General features: G+C 53.0%; 1 protein-coding gene across 1 annotated transcript in view; it reads left to right on the forward strand.

Moving 5' to 3' along the window:
- The window catches only part of LOC103662795 (contactin-associated protein-like 4), a 128391-nt gene that overhangs the window by 48058 nt on the left and 59876 nt on the right, over positions 1–20457 (forward strand). Inside the window, exons 4-6 of the mRNA XM_040636285.1 lie at positions 10852–10999; positions 18186–18389; positions 18994–19175. Of these exons, the coding sequence (XP_040492219.1) occupies positions 10852–10999; positions 18186–18389; positions 18994–19175 (534 nt within the window). The remainder of the gene's footprint in view (positions 1–10851; positions 11000–18185; positions 18390–18993; positions 19176–20457) is intronic.

Raw genomic sequence — 20457 nt, forward strand, 5'->3', positions numbered from 1 at the left:
AACAAATGGTGTTGGGAAAATTGGACAGCCACATGCAGAAGAATGAAACTGGACCATTCTCTTACACCATACACATAGATAAACTTAAAATGGATGAAAGGCCTCAATGTGAGACAGGAATCCATCAAAATCCTAGAGGAGAACACAGGCAGCAACCTCTGTGACCTTGGCCGCAGCAACTTCTTGCTAGACACGTCTCCAAAGGCAAGGGAAACAAAAGCAAAAATGAACTTTTGGGACTTCATCAGGATAGAAAGCTTCTGCACAAAGGAAACAGTCAACAAAACCAAAAGACCACCAACAGAATGGGAGAAGATATCTGCAAATATCTTATCAGATAAAGGGTTAGTATCCAAAATCTATAAAGAACTTATCAAACTCAACACCCAAAGAACAAGTAATCCAATCAAGAAATGGGCAGAGGACATGAACAGACATTTCTCCAAAGAAGAACAGCTTCTGATTCTATTGATTTTCTCAATTGATTTTCTGTTTTTTAATTCTTTTAGTGGTTGGCATAGAATTTACAATAGACTTCTACAACAAATCCAAGATGACTTTTAAATAACACTATACCACTTCGTGGATAGTGTGACTATTTTGTAATAACAAAATATCCCTAATTCTTCCCTCCCACCTCTTGAATTATTGCTGTCACTCATTTTACTTTTACATAAGCATATGCGTATACACATCTATATAAAATATAGGGTTAAGCATACATAATTGAATAAAATGTTGATATTATTTTGAACAAACTTACCTGCTAGATTAATTAAGAAAAAGTTTTTATTTTACCTTCACTTAATCCTTCTCTGATGCTCTTCCTTTCTTCATGACCTATATTATCTCTTTGGGAACTTCTTTTAACATTTTCTATAAGGCAGACCTGAAACGGGAGGTGTCTCCTGAGCCCCCATCCAGCCAGGGAGCGTCTGCCACTGGCCCAGCATCAGAGGTAAACTGCATCAGACTCTGAGTTTCTCAAGCTTCTGTTTCTCTAACAAGCTTCTCTGTTTGTTGTGCCGTTGTTCGACCTTGCGTAAATTCTTTAAACATGCTTTACCTTGTATTGACCTAGTCGTAAGAGTTGTGTTGAAGTCTTTGTCAATAAGATCCAGCTTCTGGATCCACATGGACACAGATTTCTTTAACCAGCTTTTCCGGATTATGAGCTGCACTTTCTCATTTCTCGTGTGTGTTTAACTTTCTCAGATCATCTATCGCAGCAACTTGGGATTCTTGTACTTACCGCCTGTACTGAGTCTGAAATCTGTTTCCTACGATGAGAAACACTGATATTGCTGTAGAATTTGTGTTGTGTTTGCTTTTTTATTTTCTGTTTTGAAGCCATAGCTAGTGGTCAGCCAGGGATCGGCAGAGGCGTGCTCGTGCGTGCCAGGCTGTGAGGGCTTCCGAGGTTGCTGACTGGGGCGTGTGCTCGCCGTTGGGGTGGTCCTCACATCTGCGGGACTTTGCTTCCTGCCGGCTCTGGTGGTCCCCATGCACAGCGTAGCTGCACAGCAGCCCCCTTCAGTCTTCCTGGCTTCAGCACAGTATTTCCCACGGACAGGGAGACCTGGGGGCTCATCAAGGATGGGAGCTGTCTCACTTCCCACACTTGCTGTTAACTTTGGACAGTCTGCTGCGGGTCCATCACTTCAACCAGACCCCATCTGCAGGCTTGCTGCCCGCTGGCCTTCCCATTTGCTGCTTGTATGGCCACTGCTAGGCCTGGGATCTTGCACTCCAAGTTGAGGGAGCCCCCTTGGCTGCTGAGCTGCTGGTCTTCAGGGTTGACCCCCACCCCACCCCTCGTGGCACCATGGATGAACTGGGATGGGAGTAGGACCAACCCTTGCAGGGACACCATAGAATTCTATTGTTCTCACACTTCGATTCTGTTGGTCCGTAGTTTCTTATAAGTAAATGCTTCTCAATTTATTGTGTGGCTTTTGGTGGTTTCCAGAGCATTTGGGTGGCTGTCCATGACTGTTCTGTCCAGTCTGATTCTCCATGTTAGCAGTGGTCCTGCCAAGCCCCTCGCTATGCCCTACTGGAAAAAAAAAGTGATGTTTTAATCTTATTTCTACTTTCTAAATAACACGAATAGCAGCAAAGGAAAATGAAAGAGCAATATTCAGGATGCATGTTCCGAGGGCATACCTGGCGTGAGCCCTTCTGAGCCTCTGCCCTGAGGTGAGCTCGCTCTTGGTGGAAGAAGGCTGTCTCCACCCATCAGCTGCTGTAACCGACACCCCCAGCTTCCTGCAGTTCTGGAGGCGAAGTCTGAGATCAGGCACTGGCAGGTTCAGGGCTGGTGAGGGCCCCAGCCCGGTTCTCAGTCAGCTGACTTCTCACCGTGTCCCCACATGCAGAAGCACAGGTCAGCCTCTGGGTCTCCTGTAGGACACACCATCGCCGTGGGGCTAGGATCCCAACACAAGAATTTGGGGAGACCAACCTTCAGTCCACAGCAGAGGGGAGGTTCCTCCCTTTTATGGAAGAAGGTGGCTGAGCGTCACTCCTGGGACTTACTACTTTTACTTCCAGTCCAGATTGCTACTTAGTAGGCTTGAAACAAATGCTCAGTTATTCCTTCTGTTCCTGTTATTTTTTTTATTTTATTTATTTATTTATTTTTTTTTTTTAAAGATTTTATTTATTTATTCGACAGAGAGAGATAGCCAGCGAGAGAGGGAACACAAGCAGGGGGAGTGGGAGAGGAAGAAGCAGGCTCATAGCGGAAGAGCCTGATGTGGGACTCGATCCCGTAATGCCAGGATCACGCCCTGAGCCGAAGGCAGACAATCAACCGCTGTGCCACCCAGGCGCCCTTCACGTGTACTTTTTAATCAAATTAATTTTTTCCTACAGCATTACTAATTAAACTTACATGCAAAATAGTTTGCACAGCATTCCACAGATCATCGCTACCTCTGTATCTGAGTATGAACAGTGCTGGAGAAGACCTCGTAGTTATTCAGCTCAGAGCACTCACATTCTTCATAAAAAGTCAGGTGGGTGGGGGGTTGGAGGCAATTTTTTAGTTAATTGTCAAAGATCAAATTTATTCATGGTGAAACTGGCACAGAACCTCAAGTCATTTGATGTTCAAAATAACTGAGAACACGGGATACCACTCAGCCTCCGTCTCTTCCTTCAGTGATGTGAGCAATGCTGTGCGTCCTGGCCGTGAGTCAGGTGACCCCGCACATCTGCGACTGTTTCGAGCCGCTAAGGTGTGGCTCTCCGTAGCGTCATGACTGTCTAAGCCGGAGAACTGTGTGTCTCTGCAGTAAGAGACGAAGCACGGGTCCCCGTGGAGCAGCTCACGGCGGTGTCTGCACCGTGGATTCCGACTCAGACGGGAGTCTGCACGAGCAGTGTAGTAAGGGTTTACACCCGGGGAGGGTGGTCGTTGCAGTGCATTCAGCTCTCAATCACAGGTTGATAATTTCATAGGATTGTGAGTGTCTTAAGGCAAAAAGAACCACGTCTGGCTCATTCCCTGAGACAGAGTTTCAGGCTTCAGGGAAACAGGCAGGATCACTGTCCACCACGCTTCCCGGGTGGATGCTGGGAGCAGCCCAGACACGCTTCACTCTGACCAGGCCGGTAGCAGGCGGAGGGTCCAGTCTCGGCCGAGGCACCTGGAGGACGGCGGCACTAGTGTCCCGATGGGCGAGGCAATCTTCCACGTCCTCTCTGTCCGCCCACGTTTGACCGGCGGCTCCCTGGCCACATGTGTGCAGGACCCGAGTCAGCAGGTCTGCGTGGGCTGGACTTCCGCAGTTCTAACTCCTGCTGGTGTTATGTCCCCAGTGCTCCCCCAGACTTGCTGAGTCCGAGTCTCCGGACACGGGAAGCGGTCAGCAGCCTCCCCAGGGATGCATACCGCCGAGGGGGTCTCACTTTCCCCAGTGAGCACGACAAGCCAGGGGCCTCGCCGAGCCCCTGCAGGCACCAGCCCCGCTCCCCGTGAGGGGTCCTGGCTGCTCTGGGCAGCCCGAGGGGGACCACAGAAAGGGTGTGGTGGTGATCTCCGGCAGGCGGGGCGGCTGAGCCTCCAGACAGCCAAGTCGGTGACAATAAAATTAGGGGAGGGTCAAGTGACGGGCGTGGAGCCTCGTCTCTCAGTGTAGACAAGAATCATTCTCGCCTGCCCATACTCGTGTGTCCTGTGTGTTTTTCCACGTGCGTATTCTCGAAACAGGACATTGTTATTTTCATGGGTGTGTTTTTCGTGTATCTTCAAGTGTATGCATATGGCAGTGCGCCATGTATTTTATCTCTTACGTGTTTACTGAGAGGTGCTGGAATGTTGCGTCAGCCACGACACCGCACACCCCCGGGTGCTCACCGCTCCGCTCTCCTGTCTGCTTGTGAGGGGCGCCCACAGGGCTTCCCGTCCCCGAGGCTTCCAGCAACACTGGGGTCGCCCGTGTCTCGTGGCACTTGTACGCGAGTCCCTTCAGGTTTCTCCCCAGCAGCGGGAATGTGCGCTCCTGACGCAGACGCCTGGTTGCTCCTGGGAACGGCAGTGCCCCCTCCCTTCTCACACGATGCACAAAGGCTCCTGCGTCCCTGCAAACACCCACGTTTCACACCAATGTCCCCGTGTCTCCACTGGTCCTTTCCTGGTGCTGACGGTGCCCAGTGTCTTCACACGTGAGCTGGCTTTTAGGCTCCTCTTCTGTGTGGCCGCAGTCTTTCTGTGCTTGGCTCTAGAGTGAGTAGCAACATGGTCCCCTTGGCAGGACGAGCGTGAGCTTCAGACTCGAGGCCGTGGGAAAGAAGACGGTGTCTGGCTCCCAACGGCACAGTTATCTGTGTCATTCTTTTACTTCCCGAAAAAATGTCAAAGGGCCCTTCCAAGGCAGATGTAAGACCACCAGACCGGTCAGAGGATTGTAAGGGAGCTCCGGAGCTGGGTGGGGCCACAGAGAAGGGGATGACCCTGCCAGGAAGGAAGGCCAACAAAGGTCAGACCTTTGGGATAGGAGAGGGGAGCAAATGCAAAGAGAGGGATATATTCTGCTTTTGATATTTTGCGTACAACCTTTGAATTATATAAGTGTTGTAACCGCCGTGAAATTATACAAAAGAGAAATTAGCAATAACCGGCAATGACCCTCCATCCCATCAACTGGGGGGTGAGGTGCTCCTTACCCACCTGCCCTACCTTTGACTTCCGACATCATCCGCGTACAGACTTACATTCCATAATCCACCGGAGTAGCGTTTGAGCTGCTTCGTGATATCCCAGTGAGTGCTGACGCCAGGGTAACCCTATTTTTAATGCTTTGAATTGAGCTGATTCCGTATCTTCAAATAACAGATATTACACCTATCAAACTAAGTCAGCACTAATCTTGCCAGTGTGCATGAGATGGTGCCTAATAATTGCATCTTGCTCAGAGCCCCTTGGAGGACATGGCTGTGTCCAGCATTATCACCAGAGATGCCTCAGTGGCCACTAGATGCCCACACAGGTCCCCAGGGCTACCCCTGCCCTTCCCCATGGTGAAGTGTGCCTTTGCCCACCAAAGTCCCCACCTCTGCTGGCCCCTGTGGAAGCCCCCCTTGCCCCTCCATCTTCCAGGGACCGATGATGGCTTTGCTGAAGCCCCAGCAGGTGCACCAGTCTGTGTGGGGCAGGCCAGGGCGGCAAGGCGATCGGACAGGCAGAAAGGAGAAGCCAGGACTCTGGTGAGCGTCCTTGTGGCCGTGCGTGCCCAGGGCCCCTGATGCACATTCACATCTCATAGGTTTAATCCAACTTCTCCCACATTTTCTCTAGCATTAAATGAGAGCGTGTAAAATCAGTTATTCACATCTCAGAGACTTAATCTACGTTTATCAAAATAAACCAGCAAAAACAACTTTGAATTGAATTCATTGTTCTAATTGAGTATCACTCTTATTTTCAAATTCAGTGTTTCCTGAATACACGTGTGCTTTAAATACAGGGGAAGCTTAGCTCTGAATCCTAAACGTAAAATGATAAGACCTAAGCAATTTCTGAAATACAATTGTTGTCAACCAGCTTCTTCCTGACAAGACACTCGGGGCTGTGACCACCCACCTGGACATGTGAACCCCAACCGGGAGTGGTGGCAGGCTGCGTTATCCCCGAGACCATCTGAACAACCCATGAGCAAAACGACCGATCCTTATTTTTTCTTAATTTCAAGTTCAACTGCATGAAAAAGAGAAGCTTCCCTAGACATCCAGAGTTCCAATATTCGGTTGTGCTGTTTAGATTTTACCAGCAGTTTAGCAAACAAAAGAAATCAGGTTTGACTGATCCTTAATATTGGTCATTAATTCCTGAATATATTATTTTGAAAACCATAATTGGCAGTGAGCAGACGAAAACCCCATGTTAGGGCACTGTTCTATGTCATCACAGAATGTGATCGTTTATTAAATAAGTCAGTTCTCATCATCGAATTTAAAAATGGTTGTGAAGTTTTTATTTTTTTATTTAAATTCATTAATTATCATAGAGTGTATTATTATTTTCAGAGGTAGAGTTCGATGATTCATCAGTTGCGTATAACACCCAGTGCTCGTCACATCACATGTCCCCCTTAATGCCCATCCCCCAATTACCCCATCCTCTCACCCCCTCCCCTCCAGCAACCTTCACTTTGTTTCCTATGATTAAGAGTCTCTTATGGTTTGTCTCCCTCTGATTTCGTCTTGTTTTATTTTTCCCTCCCTTCCTCTATGATTCTCTGTTTTTTTCCCTTAAATTCCACATATGAATGAGATCATATGATCACTGTCTTTCTCTGATTGACTTATTTCACTGAGCATAATACCCTCTAGATCCATCCATATTGTTGCAAATGGCAAGATTTCATCCTTTTGGATGGCTGAGTAATATTCCATTGTGTGTGTGTTTTTAAAGCTGCCAGGCTTTATCTGCATGACAGCAAATCGATTCTGTTGGCAGCACTGAGGTCCCACGACCCTGGGACTGGCGGGAGACGGCCGTGCACAGCGGTGAGGTGTCAGTGGGCTCAGTGCCTCGCCATTCCATGACCCAAAGCAACTCCCCAGGTCAGGTGTCTGCTAGGAGCTGAGTGCTGGAATTCCTCCATCTGCCTACACCATCTGTGGTTCCAAATCCCAGTGCAGACCACTGCGCTCCAGCCGTTCTGCCTCGCCCATGACTGCATCACGGAATCGGGGTCTGACTTCTGAAGGCTTGCCACAGGCAGTGTATTTTCAAAGAAGAAACGTGTTCTTGTGATAGCTGTAACCTGCCTTGCCGATTTGAGGGAATAAAGCAAGAATAGGTCTCTCTCTCCTTGCATTCACGTTACATTCATGAGGGTCTGGGTCCATTTTGGAAGATTCAAGCCCAGCTTGAATATGTGGTAGATTAGACTACATGTTGGTTTTTATGAAACATTAATTTAGCCCAAGAGCTAAAACCATCATACTAATGAGTCCTGAACACTCTGTCACCTGCTTCCTCTAAACAGTCCACTCAGCTTCCTGACCGGTAACAGCCAGGGGTGTGATAGTTCAGGAAACAGCGCTGGTTACATAGAATTTACAAAGCGCGATTCCTTAGAATTCAAATAAGCGAGACTTGCATTTTCCAAGGTATCTGAATATACTTTAAAACATGCAAATACACTTAGTATTTATTTTGCTAAGACGTGTCAGGAGATTTTTAAAAATAGCCTATTTGTCTGCTGCTTCTCATGAAATATTAAAGCAAATGAGACAGCGTCCAGAACCTGGGTCCCAAAGGACCCCGGGCTCCCCGGCGGGCAGCTCGCGTCGGCAGGGAGGAGGGCTGGCTGCTCCCGGCATCGGGGAATGCCGTTTCTCTTGTGCAAATTTGCACAGTTTGAGCAAAGGGCAACAGTGTTAATGGATTACACAGGAGCCGTTAACGCACCCTCCTCTTGAATGAAGAGAAAGGGGGGCACAAAAAGACACGTCTAAACAGAACATTTTCCAGACCCAATGTGATTATCGGTTCAGGCAAAGATCACAGATGGGCCTAAACCATCACATGAGACGTTGGCTGAAAAGGACATTCCCGTGCGTCCCAGGAGTCAGACCAGCTAACCGGCAGAGCGCATGAAGAAAACTTGCTCTCTTCACCAAGTGACCAAAATTAATGTCATCGGGGGGGGACCACCGAGACCATGTCCCTGAGGGTCACAATAAAGAAGGCAGCATCTCCGTGCCATATCCTTACCCAGAATGCGTGGCTGACGTTCATCACGGAAGGCAGCTGGACAAACTCAGCCCGGCCGTGCTCTGCAAGTCCCTGGACCAGGCTCTTCAACGATGGGGAAGCCAAGAACCAACATCACCAGGTGGAAGTCCTGTGCCAATGGGGGAAATCTAAATGTGGGCAAATCCTAGATGTTATTGTGGGATTAGTGTCCAACGGTATTCTAGTTGTTCTGGAGCAGGTCTGTCTTTCTAGGAGACACACTGAGCTTTGGATAAAGAGTTACGATGCTTACAACTCCTTTTCAAATGGTTCGACCACAGATAATCACCTGTGTGAATGCCTGCAGGTGTGTGAGCGAACGGCAACCCCATGCGCACACATCTGTGCGTGTGCACGTGTGTGCACCTGCTAAGGAGAGAGTAAGTTGTGGGATTGCTGCAGGATGGGGTCAGGACCTTCTGGAGGAGCCTTTGGAGCAGGCCCCAGGTGGAGGGAGGCAGGACGCTCAGCCGTCCCTGCTGCCAGCGCAGGGAACGTGTTAGGAGCTCCAGGAGGCGTGGGCCTTCGGGTGAACACTCCGTGTGGAGCCCCCAGGGCCAGAGCGGGGGCTTCTGACCCTGCGGAGCCAGGTGGGGCTGCGGCACTCCTCACCCAAGGTGCTGACCTGCTCCCAGGATCAGAGCTGCAGCAATTGCATCAGAAGGCTTGTCAGTTGTGGTTCTTTCCAAAATGCAAGTTTAAATTTCCACCTAGAAAAACTACTAGACATTTGACTGTTTTTTAAAATAGTGGGATCTGGAGTGTTCTTTGCTGGCTGAGCTGGAGGCCTGTGTGCAGGGGCCAAATGGGCAGGCAACTGAGTCTGACAAGAGGCCCCATTCAAGTCTGGACCCTCGTTAGACGACTGCGGTGACCACGGACTGGACCCTCGTTAGACGACCGCGGTGACCACGGACTGGACTCTGGTTAGACGACCGCGGTGACCACGGACTGGACCCTCGTTAGACGACGGCGGTGACCACGGACTGGACCCTCGTTAGACAACCGCGGTGACCACGGACTGGACTCTGTTTAGACGACCGCGGTGACCACGGACTGGACTCTGGTTAGACGACCGCGGTGACCACAGACTGGACTCTGGTTAGACGACCGTGGTGACCACGGACTGGACTCTCGTTAGACGACCGCGGTGACCACGGACTGGACTCTGGTTAGACGACCGTGGTGACCACGGACTGGACTCTCGTTAGACGACCGTGGTGACCACGGACTGGACTCTGGTTAGACGACCGCGGTGACCACGGACTGGACTCTGGTTAGATGACCGAAGTGACCACAAGAGTAGCATTCCTATTTGAAATTTTAATGTTAAATTCATGTTATTTTAATGGAGCTTTTATACACAATTATGTAATTGAATTACATTCTGCATTATTAACAAAACCTAAGTAGGAAGTTGAAGGCCCCCCTTAGAATGATTCTAGGCGTTGGTAAAAACCATAAGACCGATCACACCAATGAGGCATTCCCATAAAACGTATTTTCCTGCTTTTTGATGAAGATGAACAGAATTAAATCTTCATTTTCTTCACTAAGCTATTTTTCTTATTTAGCTAAAAGTGAATTATTTACACGGTAATTGATATCGTTACTTTTAAAACGGAAAGTCGGTTGTGACAGTTTGCCTTGGTTCACACCCACCCACGGTGATGAGGGTCACTGAGCGATGTCTTGGCCAAGAGCACCCACCCTGGACACACACGTGTGTGTGGACACGTGCTCACACGTTTGACACAGATATGTGTGCGTTCTCACACACATGCACACACAACACAGACACGTGTTCACACGCATGCACGCACCGACACACCCACACTGACACACATACACTCTCACCAGGTTTGGTCAGTCCCAGGGGCACCCACTGAGCCCTTGGCGGGGGGGGGGGGCACGTGCAGACAAAGCCCCCCTCCCGAGGTTTGCTCTTTACAGACGGTGTCCCCCAACGTGTGCCCTGACAGGTCTGCGGGGTCTATGGGTCCGTTGGTCTTATCCCCACAGATCCTTCCTGTCTGTGGGGCAGGCTGAAACACTGAGCACGAGGGGCTCGTCTTGGCCCCACACCCCACAGTAGGGCCAGGGCCCAGGGAGGCCAGGGCAGCAGGAAGGGGAGTGAGAGACTGCTCCAGAGCCGTGCAAGGATGCGGCATGTCCCCTCTCCCCCCGACCCGGCCTCTGAGCCATGCGAGGACGCGGCACGTCACCGCGTCCCCTGACCTGCCCCTCGGTGCAAACTCACAGGGGTTTGAGGGCGAGAGTCTCCCAGGACTGCTAAGGTCGTGCGTGGAGTCTGCACTTCATGTGTTTGCCCACGGTGTGTGCTCAGAGCCCGTCTCCCACCTGAGTCCAGTGCCATGTGCATGGGTGACGGCCACACCAGCCAGGACAGGTGTGTCCTCCTCAGTGCCTGCAAGCCCCTGCCCCTGTTGGCCGGCAGAAGGTTCCAGATCCCCAGCCTCTGCTGGGGTGTTGGTTTGTCTGGGGGTGGAGAGAAGGCGGGTCGGGAAAGAAGAGAGAAGAGAAGGTCACCCCAGGAGCAGGGGACCCCCCACAGGCACTGAGGCCTTGCTCTCTTGCAGGGCTTTCCTGGTAACGCCAACGCGGACAGCGTGGTGCGCCACCGGCTGCGGCCGCCCATGGAAGCCAGGCACCTGCGCTTCCTCCCCTCCGCCTGGAACCGCGACGGCCGCATCGGGATGCGCGTGGAGGTGTACGGATGCCCATTCCGTAAGTGCAGGCGCGGCAAGCGGCTCCTGTCTGGGTTCGCGGGGTCCTTGGCCCAAATTCAGAGACTGTTGGAGGCTTTTCTCAAATTCCTTAACTAGGACATGGATTCTCCTTTGTATTGTTGTAAAACCGGAGATGAAGCCATCAGGTTGTTCTTGGATCTTCTGACTAAGTGTCTGCCCCTCTCTCCCTTCCCTGTCTCTACCTCTCTGTCTCTGCTGTCTCTGTCTCAGCCTCTGTCCCGCTGTCTCTGTCTGTCTCTCTGTCTCCTTCTCTGTCTCTGTCTCTGTCCCTCTCTGTCTCTGTCCCTCTGTCTTTCTGTCTCTGTCCCTCTGTCTGTCTCTGTTCCTTTGTCTCTGTCTCTGCCTCTGTGTCTCTAATTCTCTCTGTCGCTCTCCCTCTGTCTCTGTCTGTCTGTCTCTGTCTCTATGTCTCCCTCTCTGTCTCTGCCTCTCCGTCTCTCATTCTGTCTCCCTGTCTCTGTCTCTGCCCATCTCTGCCTCTCTGTCTCTCATTCAGTCTCCCTGTCTCTGTCCCTCTGTCTCTCTGTCTCCCTGTCTCTCTCTCTGTCTCTGGACACACAGTGATGTCACCAGCCCAAGGCTCGAGGGGGGTGGGCTTGACTGTCAGCGACATTGAACAGGGGCCGCCCCCGCACTCGCTGACCGTGTGACAGTTGCCAGGACTTGCTGTGAGGGAGGGTTTGCCGTGGAAGGTGGGTCTGCTGTCTGTTAGGAGGAGACACTCAGGATGGCACAAAGGAGGCGGGGTGGGAGGGTGGGTGGGGGGCCAGCTGATCGGCTCCAGGAGGCAGGTTTGCGGCCATGGGGGGTCAGGGGAGTCCCAGGGTCACCAGAGTGGGGGTCCAGCCCGTGGGCTGCATGGACCAGCACTGCCAGCCCCACACGGGGACCCGAGGGACCCCCTGTGCCGAGACTTCATCTCCACATTCCTCCTGCTCCGTCCGTGTCCTCACACTGGATACCCAGACCACGAGGGCTCCCTCGGGCAAGGGCCCTGCCACTAGCTGTCCCCTTGGGGAACGGGCTCTGATGAGTCTGTGCCAGGACTCCTATGGCCGTGGCAGCCAGTGCCCCGGGACCGTCCCTCCCAGAGGTGTGGCTACGGCCCTCCCAGTGGGACCAGCAGCAGCCCTGAAGTCCACGCAGCCACGCTGCTGGGAGGGGTGCATGAAAACCCAGCAGGTAATCTGTCACCGCCACTTGGAAAACAGGCTGGTGCCTCCTTGGACACACGCGGGACACACCGCCTTTCCATCAGCGCCCACGAGCGACGCAGTGCGTGCTCTGGTGTTGGAAATGGCAGGAGAGCGCAGGTCCCCTCAGCATGCTGCTCGGGAGATGCGGGCTGTGCCCCTCGGCCCTGCTGCCCTCGTGTCCACCTGTTCACACGCAGCAGCCCCACCTGCAGACCACGGAGGAATCCCACCCTTCCCACCGCACATCCCTCCGCGGCCACCACGTGCAGTGCTCCTGGACGGGCCGTGGTCTCTCTCGCACACCCGGTTTCCACACCCCCACCTTTGCAGTTGGCCACGTGAGCTGTGGGCAGAGCCGGCGTTGTCCGGTCTCCGTGGCACCCTGCCCTTTCTTTGCTCGCGGTTGGAAGCAGCACACAGGAGCCCGTTGAGACGATGAGCGAAGATGCTGGGGCTCACGGCCGGGGGCCGGTGACGGGCTGTGCAGGGACAATCACCAGGAGGACACGTGGGGTCGGGGCGCTCTCTCCGTGCACTCGGCACATTCTTGCTGCAGCTGGACCGAGGGCGGGCTGAGGACGGCCTTGCGGGCTGCACACGGGCCAGGAGGGTCTTTCCGGCAGGCTTCCAGGGCACAGCTTGGCCACCTCAAGTCTCCTTCCAAGGCTCATCGACATCCACCTGCGCCTCCCCACACCTTACAGGGCGATGCTCCGGGACCCTCATCTGCCTGAAACCGGAGCCATCTCTCTAGCCGTCTCCAGCTGCTGTCTCTTCACCTGCATTCTCTCTCTCACCGGGTGGATGCCCCAGGTTCCCCCTCCAGGGGACCCAGGGCTGCTCACACCCAGCCAGCCCCACAACCCCTCCTTCCCAGCGCACTCTGAATCCTCGTCATCCTTGGCTCCGACCCTGGTCCGGGTCCTGCCACCACCCTCCACCTAGAGGGCCACAGCAGTTCCAGCAGCTTCTTAGTAGGCACAGTGTGGCCTTGGGCCTCCCCATGGTGCATAGGGGCCCCAGGGATGCTCCTCTCTGCAGCCGGGTAGGGCCCTGGTTCCCCCTGCCCTTCCTCCGACCCACCTGTCTGTCTGAGCCCACCCACCCCAGGCAGCTGCCAGAGAAGTGCTTACTCCCCAGGCAGCCACCGTCACTCTATTTTGGCTCTCTGAAAGCACCAGTATGTCTGCAGTCACCACAGGACCTTTGCACAGACGGTCCCCAAGCCTGCAACTGTCAGCCTTCATCCCTTCTTTGAGGACACATATTTTTCAAGGTGTACCATACATGTGGGAAAGTGCGCAAATCTAAGGGCACGGTTCTCAGTCTTCCAAGAGCCTCTCATTCCCCTTCCTCCCCGGCACTCTCCCTTCACCCTGATGCCTCACTACACCATGGGCTAGCATCTCCTCTTTCTAGCTCTCTGCACGGAACACTCCTGGGTGTGTCGCTGGTGCCTGGCTTCCTTCACCCACCCTCCACTGCCATGCCCCGGAGTCTGGATCAACCACCACGTCTCCACCTCCGCAACTTCCCTGCACACCCTGGCCAGGCTGGTGTCGTGCTGACAGGCTCCCATGGCAGCCTGCTCTGTCCCCATGGCAACCGCACCATCCCGGCGCCTTGTGGTAACTGTTCATTCGTCTGTCAGGGTACACGGATGAAAAGCAAATGCACTGTCAGGTGTGCAGCAGGCGGGCCACAAGGCCACCAGGAAAGCGTCTGCTCCTCATGCATGGTGTCTGAGACTGGCTAGGAGTCTGATGTTCAGCATGGAGCAAATGCCAAGGCTTCCAGGGCTTAGGGTTGTCCAGTTAAATGCATACCACTTGAGGGGCAAGGTGGGTGAGCCCATGCCGTGCCCCTGAGTTGGTCATTAATCACAGCCGGGAGAGCCTCTGAGAATGAGGGTCCTTCCTGGTGAGCACGGACAGACCTGCTGGCCAGCACAGGGTCTGCTGTGAGCGGCTCCCGCTGAGGGCGCATGAAGAGGAAATCAAACGGTGTGGGAGGGAGAAGTACCCACCTTGACAAGACACAAAGCTGATGACGTCCTTCTGTCACACGAAGGCTTCTGCGTCAGACGGGGGTGCGAGCTGGCAAACAAAGCCAGGGTGTGAGGTCACCATCGCACACACTGTGCTTTCCAATGGCAGCCTGGTCGAGCCCGGCGTTATTACCACCACTAGGAACAGCGGGAGCATGCTGATTCCATGCAAACCAGTCTGGAAGTGGACGTGTGGGCCCTTTCCAGCGGACCAGAGGCATCGCGATCCTCACAGAGGACGGGATTAGTGCTCTGCCTGCCCCAGAGCTGCTGGGGGGCACTCCGGCCAGGAGACTTGGAGTAGTTCTCAACCCTTACCCACAGGAACCCTGGAAAGGGTTTTTTGGGTCCGGGACCCTCCATGAACAGAATTGCATCTAAACACCGTATATGAGTTTCCTGGTGTGCTTGCCTAAGTGTGTGTGCACATGCTCATGTGTGCCCCTGTGTTTTTGTACATGTGTGCTCCTGTGTTCCTTGTGTGCACGCCTGTGCTTGTGTACACGTGTGCTCACATGTTCCTGTGTGCGTGTACATGTATGTGCCTGTGTTTGCGCACATGTGTGCTAACATGTTCCTGTGTGTATGCATGCTCGTGTGCATGCCTGTGTTTGTGTACACGTGTGCTCACACGTTCTTGTGTGTGCGTGCACATGTATGTGCCTGTGTTTGCGCACATGTGTGTGCTAACGTGTTCCTGTGTGTGCATGCTCATGTGCATGCCTGTGTCTGTGCACATGTTTGCTCACATGTTATGGTATGCGCACACTCACGTGTGCCTGTGTTTGTGTACATGTGTGTTCATATGGTCTTGTGTGTGCACGCTCGTGTGTACCTGTGTTTGTGCACATGTGTTCTCACGTGTTCTGGTGTGTGTGCACACTCCTGTGTGCCTGTGTTCATGCACATGTTTGTACACATGTGTGCGTCTGTCTGCATGTGTGTCCCTCACTGTTGGAGAGCCTGTGAGGAGGCAGGAGGCAGTAATTCTCCAACATGACGTTTCTCAGAGGGTCCTGAGCCGGGTCTGGGGATCCTTCACCCCCTTCTTACTCCTGTCTTCAAAAATCACCACTGTGGACATCTGATAAGCTTGTAAAACACAGAAATAACCAAATACAAAAAAGAAGGTCAGGATGAATTACTAAATGAGACAAATGCAAAACAAACCCTCACTATAGAATTCCCTTCCAACCTGCTCCATGTGTGTTTACAACGCTCACGGCAACAGCAAAGCAGCAAAAGGGACTTCTCTGTGGTTTTAAATTTCCTCCTTTGGTTTTCTGTTGCACCAGAGCTTGTGCCAGAAAGCCCTTGTCTGCTGCAGCGCGGATGTCCGGAAAGGACACGGAGGGCAGGCACTGGGATTGGCCATGCCTGATGCAAGTAGCCACCCGGGGAGTGGCATGCAGGACAGTAGGGGCAGGAGGGGGCCCGAGGGCGCTGGGTCACGGGTGCTGGGTCACAGGCAGGGGTCTGCAGGCCCTGGGTCACAGGTGGGGGTCTGTGGGCTCCTGAGCAAGGCTGGCAGAGACATCTGTGCCCTCACCCAAGGACAGGGAAGACGCACTGTTGGGACGTGGGCGTGAGCAGGCAGCCCCTGAAACGGTCGGGGCCGTGCACCTGGGGGGCCCCTTATTCTGGCCCTTCATCCATGTTTCTCCTCATTCGGAAGAAATCATTGGGCAGATAACACACCTTTTAAACAGAATGAACTATTTATTCATTGTGCACTTGGTAAGTAAATTGTTTCTAGGTACATGAACAAGATGTAAGAAAATAAAACATGAATTTTAAAAAGATATCCTCGTAAGATGGGCAAGAGTCATTTTTAATGGCTTATTTTGCATATGATGCGCCCTTTAAACGACACGCATGTCCCTGTGCAGCGCCCCCAAACAGCGGGCTTTGAGCTGTGGGGTTACCTACATGCAGACATTTTCAGTAAATACGGTAGCGTGCTGTAGGGGTATGACCTCTTCCTTACGACTTCCGTGATGACAGGTGCTGTTCTGGAACTTACTGTGTCGCAGGGATTCAGTAGATAACCACATAACATACAAAGTGCCTGTTAATCGACTTTGTTACAGGTGAGGCTTCTGGTCAGCAGCTATCACTAGTTAAATTTGGGGGGTGGTTGAAGGTTACGTACAGACTTTTGGCTCTGTGGGCATCAGCACCCCAACCCCGTGTTCTTCAAGAGTCTGCTGTACCCTTCATTTTGCCAGACACAAGGTCCGTAAAGAAGTAATTTTATTGTGTTCTCCTGGAGGAAACTGGCCATCAGTTCAACGTGCACACCATCCGCCCTACCTGTGTGGGTCCAGACACGTGGGGGCTGGGACCCGAGGATGGGGGCAAGGTCAAACCGTTATGCTCTGACTCCCCCAATGGCCACTGCTGCTCTGGACGGGCCCCTCCAGGCTTTTCCCTTTGTCCTGTGAGCACACCAATTCCGAGGGGCTAGGTCCTTGCTGGGAGGGTTTTTCTAGGGTAAGTGCTTTCCCCCTCGGAAATGGGCACCCTGGCCAAGCCCCAGGCGTCTGGTGACCTGGCCGCTGTTCCCGCATGTACGTGGAACACAGACACATTCTCTACAGAGGCCACGAGCACACGTGCTGGGTGGGCAGGTATGCGCTGTGGGAGCCCCACCGCAGTAGGACAGCCCTCCTGGCATTTGGGCCCAGCAGCCGCAGGCCGCTGAGAAGAGCCACAGTCAGCCGGCTCCTGGGAGAAGGAGCGCTTCATTCTCGACAGCCCCCTTACTGTCTGCCTTGCTGCCCTCGGTGACCCTGAGGTGAGACAGGACATCTCTGGCACAGTCGCCAGGGGTAGGGACAATCCTGCAGAGGGAGCAGGAGTCAGGACAGCCCACTGCCCTGGGAGGCTCCAGTTCCCACAGGTGGATGCGACATGGAAGTCTCCGAGGGCCCTGATAACACAGCAGCGTTCCGAGAGGTCCCACGTGGTCGACACTGACCGTGGTGCCAACAGACAGTAGCCATCCAAACGGTGGTTTTACAGGTGAAGAAAATCTGTCAGGCGTGTCAGCACCTGCGGGAAGAAGTGTTGTGTCATCTGATGAGCAGGCTGGACACATACTATGTGCCTGTGTGTGCACCCGTGTGTGTCTGTGTACCTGTGTGTGTGTGTGAGTGTGCACCTGTGTGTGTCTGTGCACCGGTGTGTGTATGAGTGTGCACCTGTGTGTACCTGTGTGTGTGTGAGTGTGCACCTCTGTGTGTCTGTGTACCTGTGTGTGTGTATGAGTGTGCACCTGTGTGTACCTGTGTGTGTGCGTGAGTGTGCACCTGTGTGTGTCTGTGTACCTTTGTGTGTGTATGAGTGTGCACCTGTGTGTGTCTGTGCACCTGTGTGTGTGCGTGAGTGTGCACCTGTGTGTGTCTGTGTACCTGTGTGTGTGTATGAGTGTGCACCTGTGTGTACCTGTGTGTGTGCGTGAGTGTGCACCTGTGTGTGTCTGTGCACCGGTGTGTGTGCGTGAGTGTGCACCTGTGTGTGTCTGTGCACCGGTGTGTGTGCGTGAGTGTGCACCCGTGTGTGTCTGTGCACCGGTGTGTGTGCATGAGTGCACTGGTGTGTGTACCTTTGTGTGTGTGTGAGTGTGCACCCGTGTGTGTCTGTGCACCGGTGTGTGTGCGTGAGTGCACTGGTGTGTGTACCTTTGTGTGTGTGTGAGTGTGCACCTGTGTGTACCTGTGTACCTGTGTGTGTGTGCGTGAGTGAGCACCTGTGTGTGTACTTTTGTGTGAGTGTGCACCTGTGTGTGTCTGTGTACCTGTGTGTGTGTATGAGTGTGCACCTGTGTGTGCCTCTGTGTGTATGTGTGAGGCCCCACACATTTAAAAACATTATTGAGAAGCAAGCTAATAGAACGATTTTTATCATCTTTCTTGCAGGATCAGAGGTGATTGACTTTGATGGAAAAAGTTCCGTGCTTTACAGATTTGTTCAAAGTACCCGGAGTCCCGTGAAAGACACCATTTCTTTGAAATTTAAAACAACACAGAGTGATGGGCTTCTATTCCACAGACGGGGCCGAAGTGGAGATTGCATCACCCTGGAATTAGTGAAAGGGAGGCTCCTTCTGTTCTTCAATTCAGGTAAAGTGATCAGCCGGGGAACTCGGTAATCTGAATTCTCAGATGTAATATGTACTTCAGTATTTTTATACCTGATCTTTTAGCAGGCATTATAGATAAGGGCCTAGACTTACAGATTCTGACTCTCTTTTGCTTAAAAACATATTAAAATGTCATAACGGTGCTGGGAGGGGGTCCCTGGAGCTCCTCGTATCCAGCAAACTCACCTGCGTGACCAGACCCAGGGCTTCCCAACCTCATTTTGCACCAGTGACATTTCGGACCAGATGACTCTTCATGGGGGCTGCCCTGTGCGTTGGACGGTGTTTACTAACATCCCTGCCCTCGACCCCAGAGGCCAGTAGCACAACTTACACCCACATCCCGACCAGTGTACCCGAGGGGACAAAGGCGCCCCTCAGAGAGCCACTGCCCTGTCCCCATACCAGAGTTCTCAGCGAAGACGGTGCTTCCAAGGGAAGCAAGCCTGCAGGCACCCCAGTAATGAAGAGAAGTGGCCGAAAGCAGCCCTGATGGACGGGGTGTCCTGGGGTCAGATGCAGCCGCTTCACAGAGTTGAGGAAGCTTGGTCTGGCAGGCCCTAACTGCCCGTTTCGCCTGCCAGGCAATGCTGCACCCTCCCCGTCCGGCCCCGACGGCGTGGCCCTGGGCAGTCTGCTGGACGACCAGCACTGGCACTCGGTGCTCTTTGAGCATGCCCGCCAGCTTGTGACCCTCTCAGTGGACCGGCACTCGAGACAGTTCCAGGCACGGGGACAGCTGAGTCACATGGACCTGGATCCTGAGGTGCGGAGTCCCCATCGGTCATGACGGGGTGGGGCTTAAATGCAGCGTAGCCTGGACAGAAGGAGGATTCCTGCAGAGAGACGCCCTTTCGTGGCCCGTGTGGTCTGGGCTGAACCGTGAGCCGAAGCGAGCCGCGTCCTGGGCACCCTTTGCAGCCCAGCTCCTCACGCATCCAGTCCTGGGCTGACCTGAGGAACCAGCTGACGTCCCAGCTAGACCCCAAGCTAGCAGCTGGTTCCAATGCCCTGTCTCATCCTTCAGCTTTTAAACACGCCTAACATATTCGCAGCCCTTTGCACACATGTATTTTATGCCATTTTTGTAAGACATTGTCAGGTTCACAAACTATTAAAAGAAGCCAAACACTAAAGCTAAAACAAAACTGTGTTTGGCAAAAACAGACGATGGGCAGTTCTTGTCCTATTTTGCATCACTCACGATTTTATTGCCTAAACTCTATGAGTTGGCAAAAATAACATATTTTATGACAGAGATGAATGTAAATTCCATGCAGAGATGTATAAGCTAGAAGATCATTTTCATTTTCTTTTTTTTTTTTTTTTTTAAAGATTTTATTTATTTATTTGACAGAGATAGAGACAGTCAGCGAGAGAGGGAACACAAGCAGGGGGAGTGGGAGAGGAAGAAGCAGGCTCATAGCGGAGGAGCCTGACGTGGGGCTCGATCCCGTAACGCCGGTATCACGCCCTGAGCCGGAGGCAGACGCTTAACCGCTGTGCCACCCAGGCGCCCCCATTTTCATTTTCTGCACAGACTTAACTTTTGCATGGGTTTGGGGTTACATGGATCAGATATCCCGGGCCATGGACACACAGATGTGACACTCCCCTCACCTGACACACCACAGCTGATACAACGGGTCCCCCAAGGAGACCGGTCCATCTAATACATTGCAGACGGGGTGGCTGTCTTGGTCGGCTCCCCGGGACACCAGGATGTGCCCTTGGGAAGAGCTGTAAGGGAAGGTAGCAGCAGGACAGGGAGGGGTTCCTGTGGGGACCCTGGAGGGCACGCTGCTTCCCCCAGCTGCCCGCCGGCACCTGCCAGCATTGGGGAGGCCCATCCCGGGGGCAAGACTTCCCAGCACTTGAAGGTGCCGAGCTGGTGGTGAGCAGCGGACCCGGCACTCTGTTCTGGGTCCCACATCCAGGCCACCCCGCACCTGCTCTCCCATCACGAATATCAGTAACCCCGTCCCTCCGAGGGGCCAGTGAGATGCCGCATCACACGTTCCCCTAATGACCGGTGAAGGAGCGTGGCA

Source organism: Ursus maritimus, unplaced genomic scaffold (genome assembly GCF_017311325.1).
Source record: "Ursus maritimus isolate PB19 unplaced genomic scaffold, ASM1731132v1 scaffold_1, whole genome shotgun sequence".
NCBI classification, from domain to species: domain Eukaryota; kingdom Metazoa; phylum Chordata; class Mammalia; order Carnivora; family Ursidae; genus Ursus; species Ursus maritimus.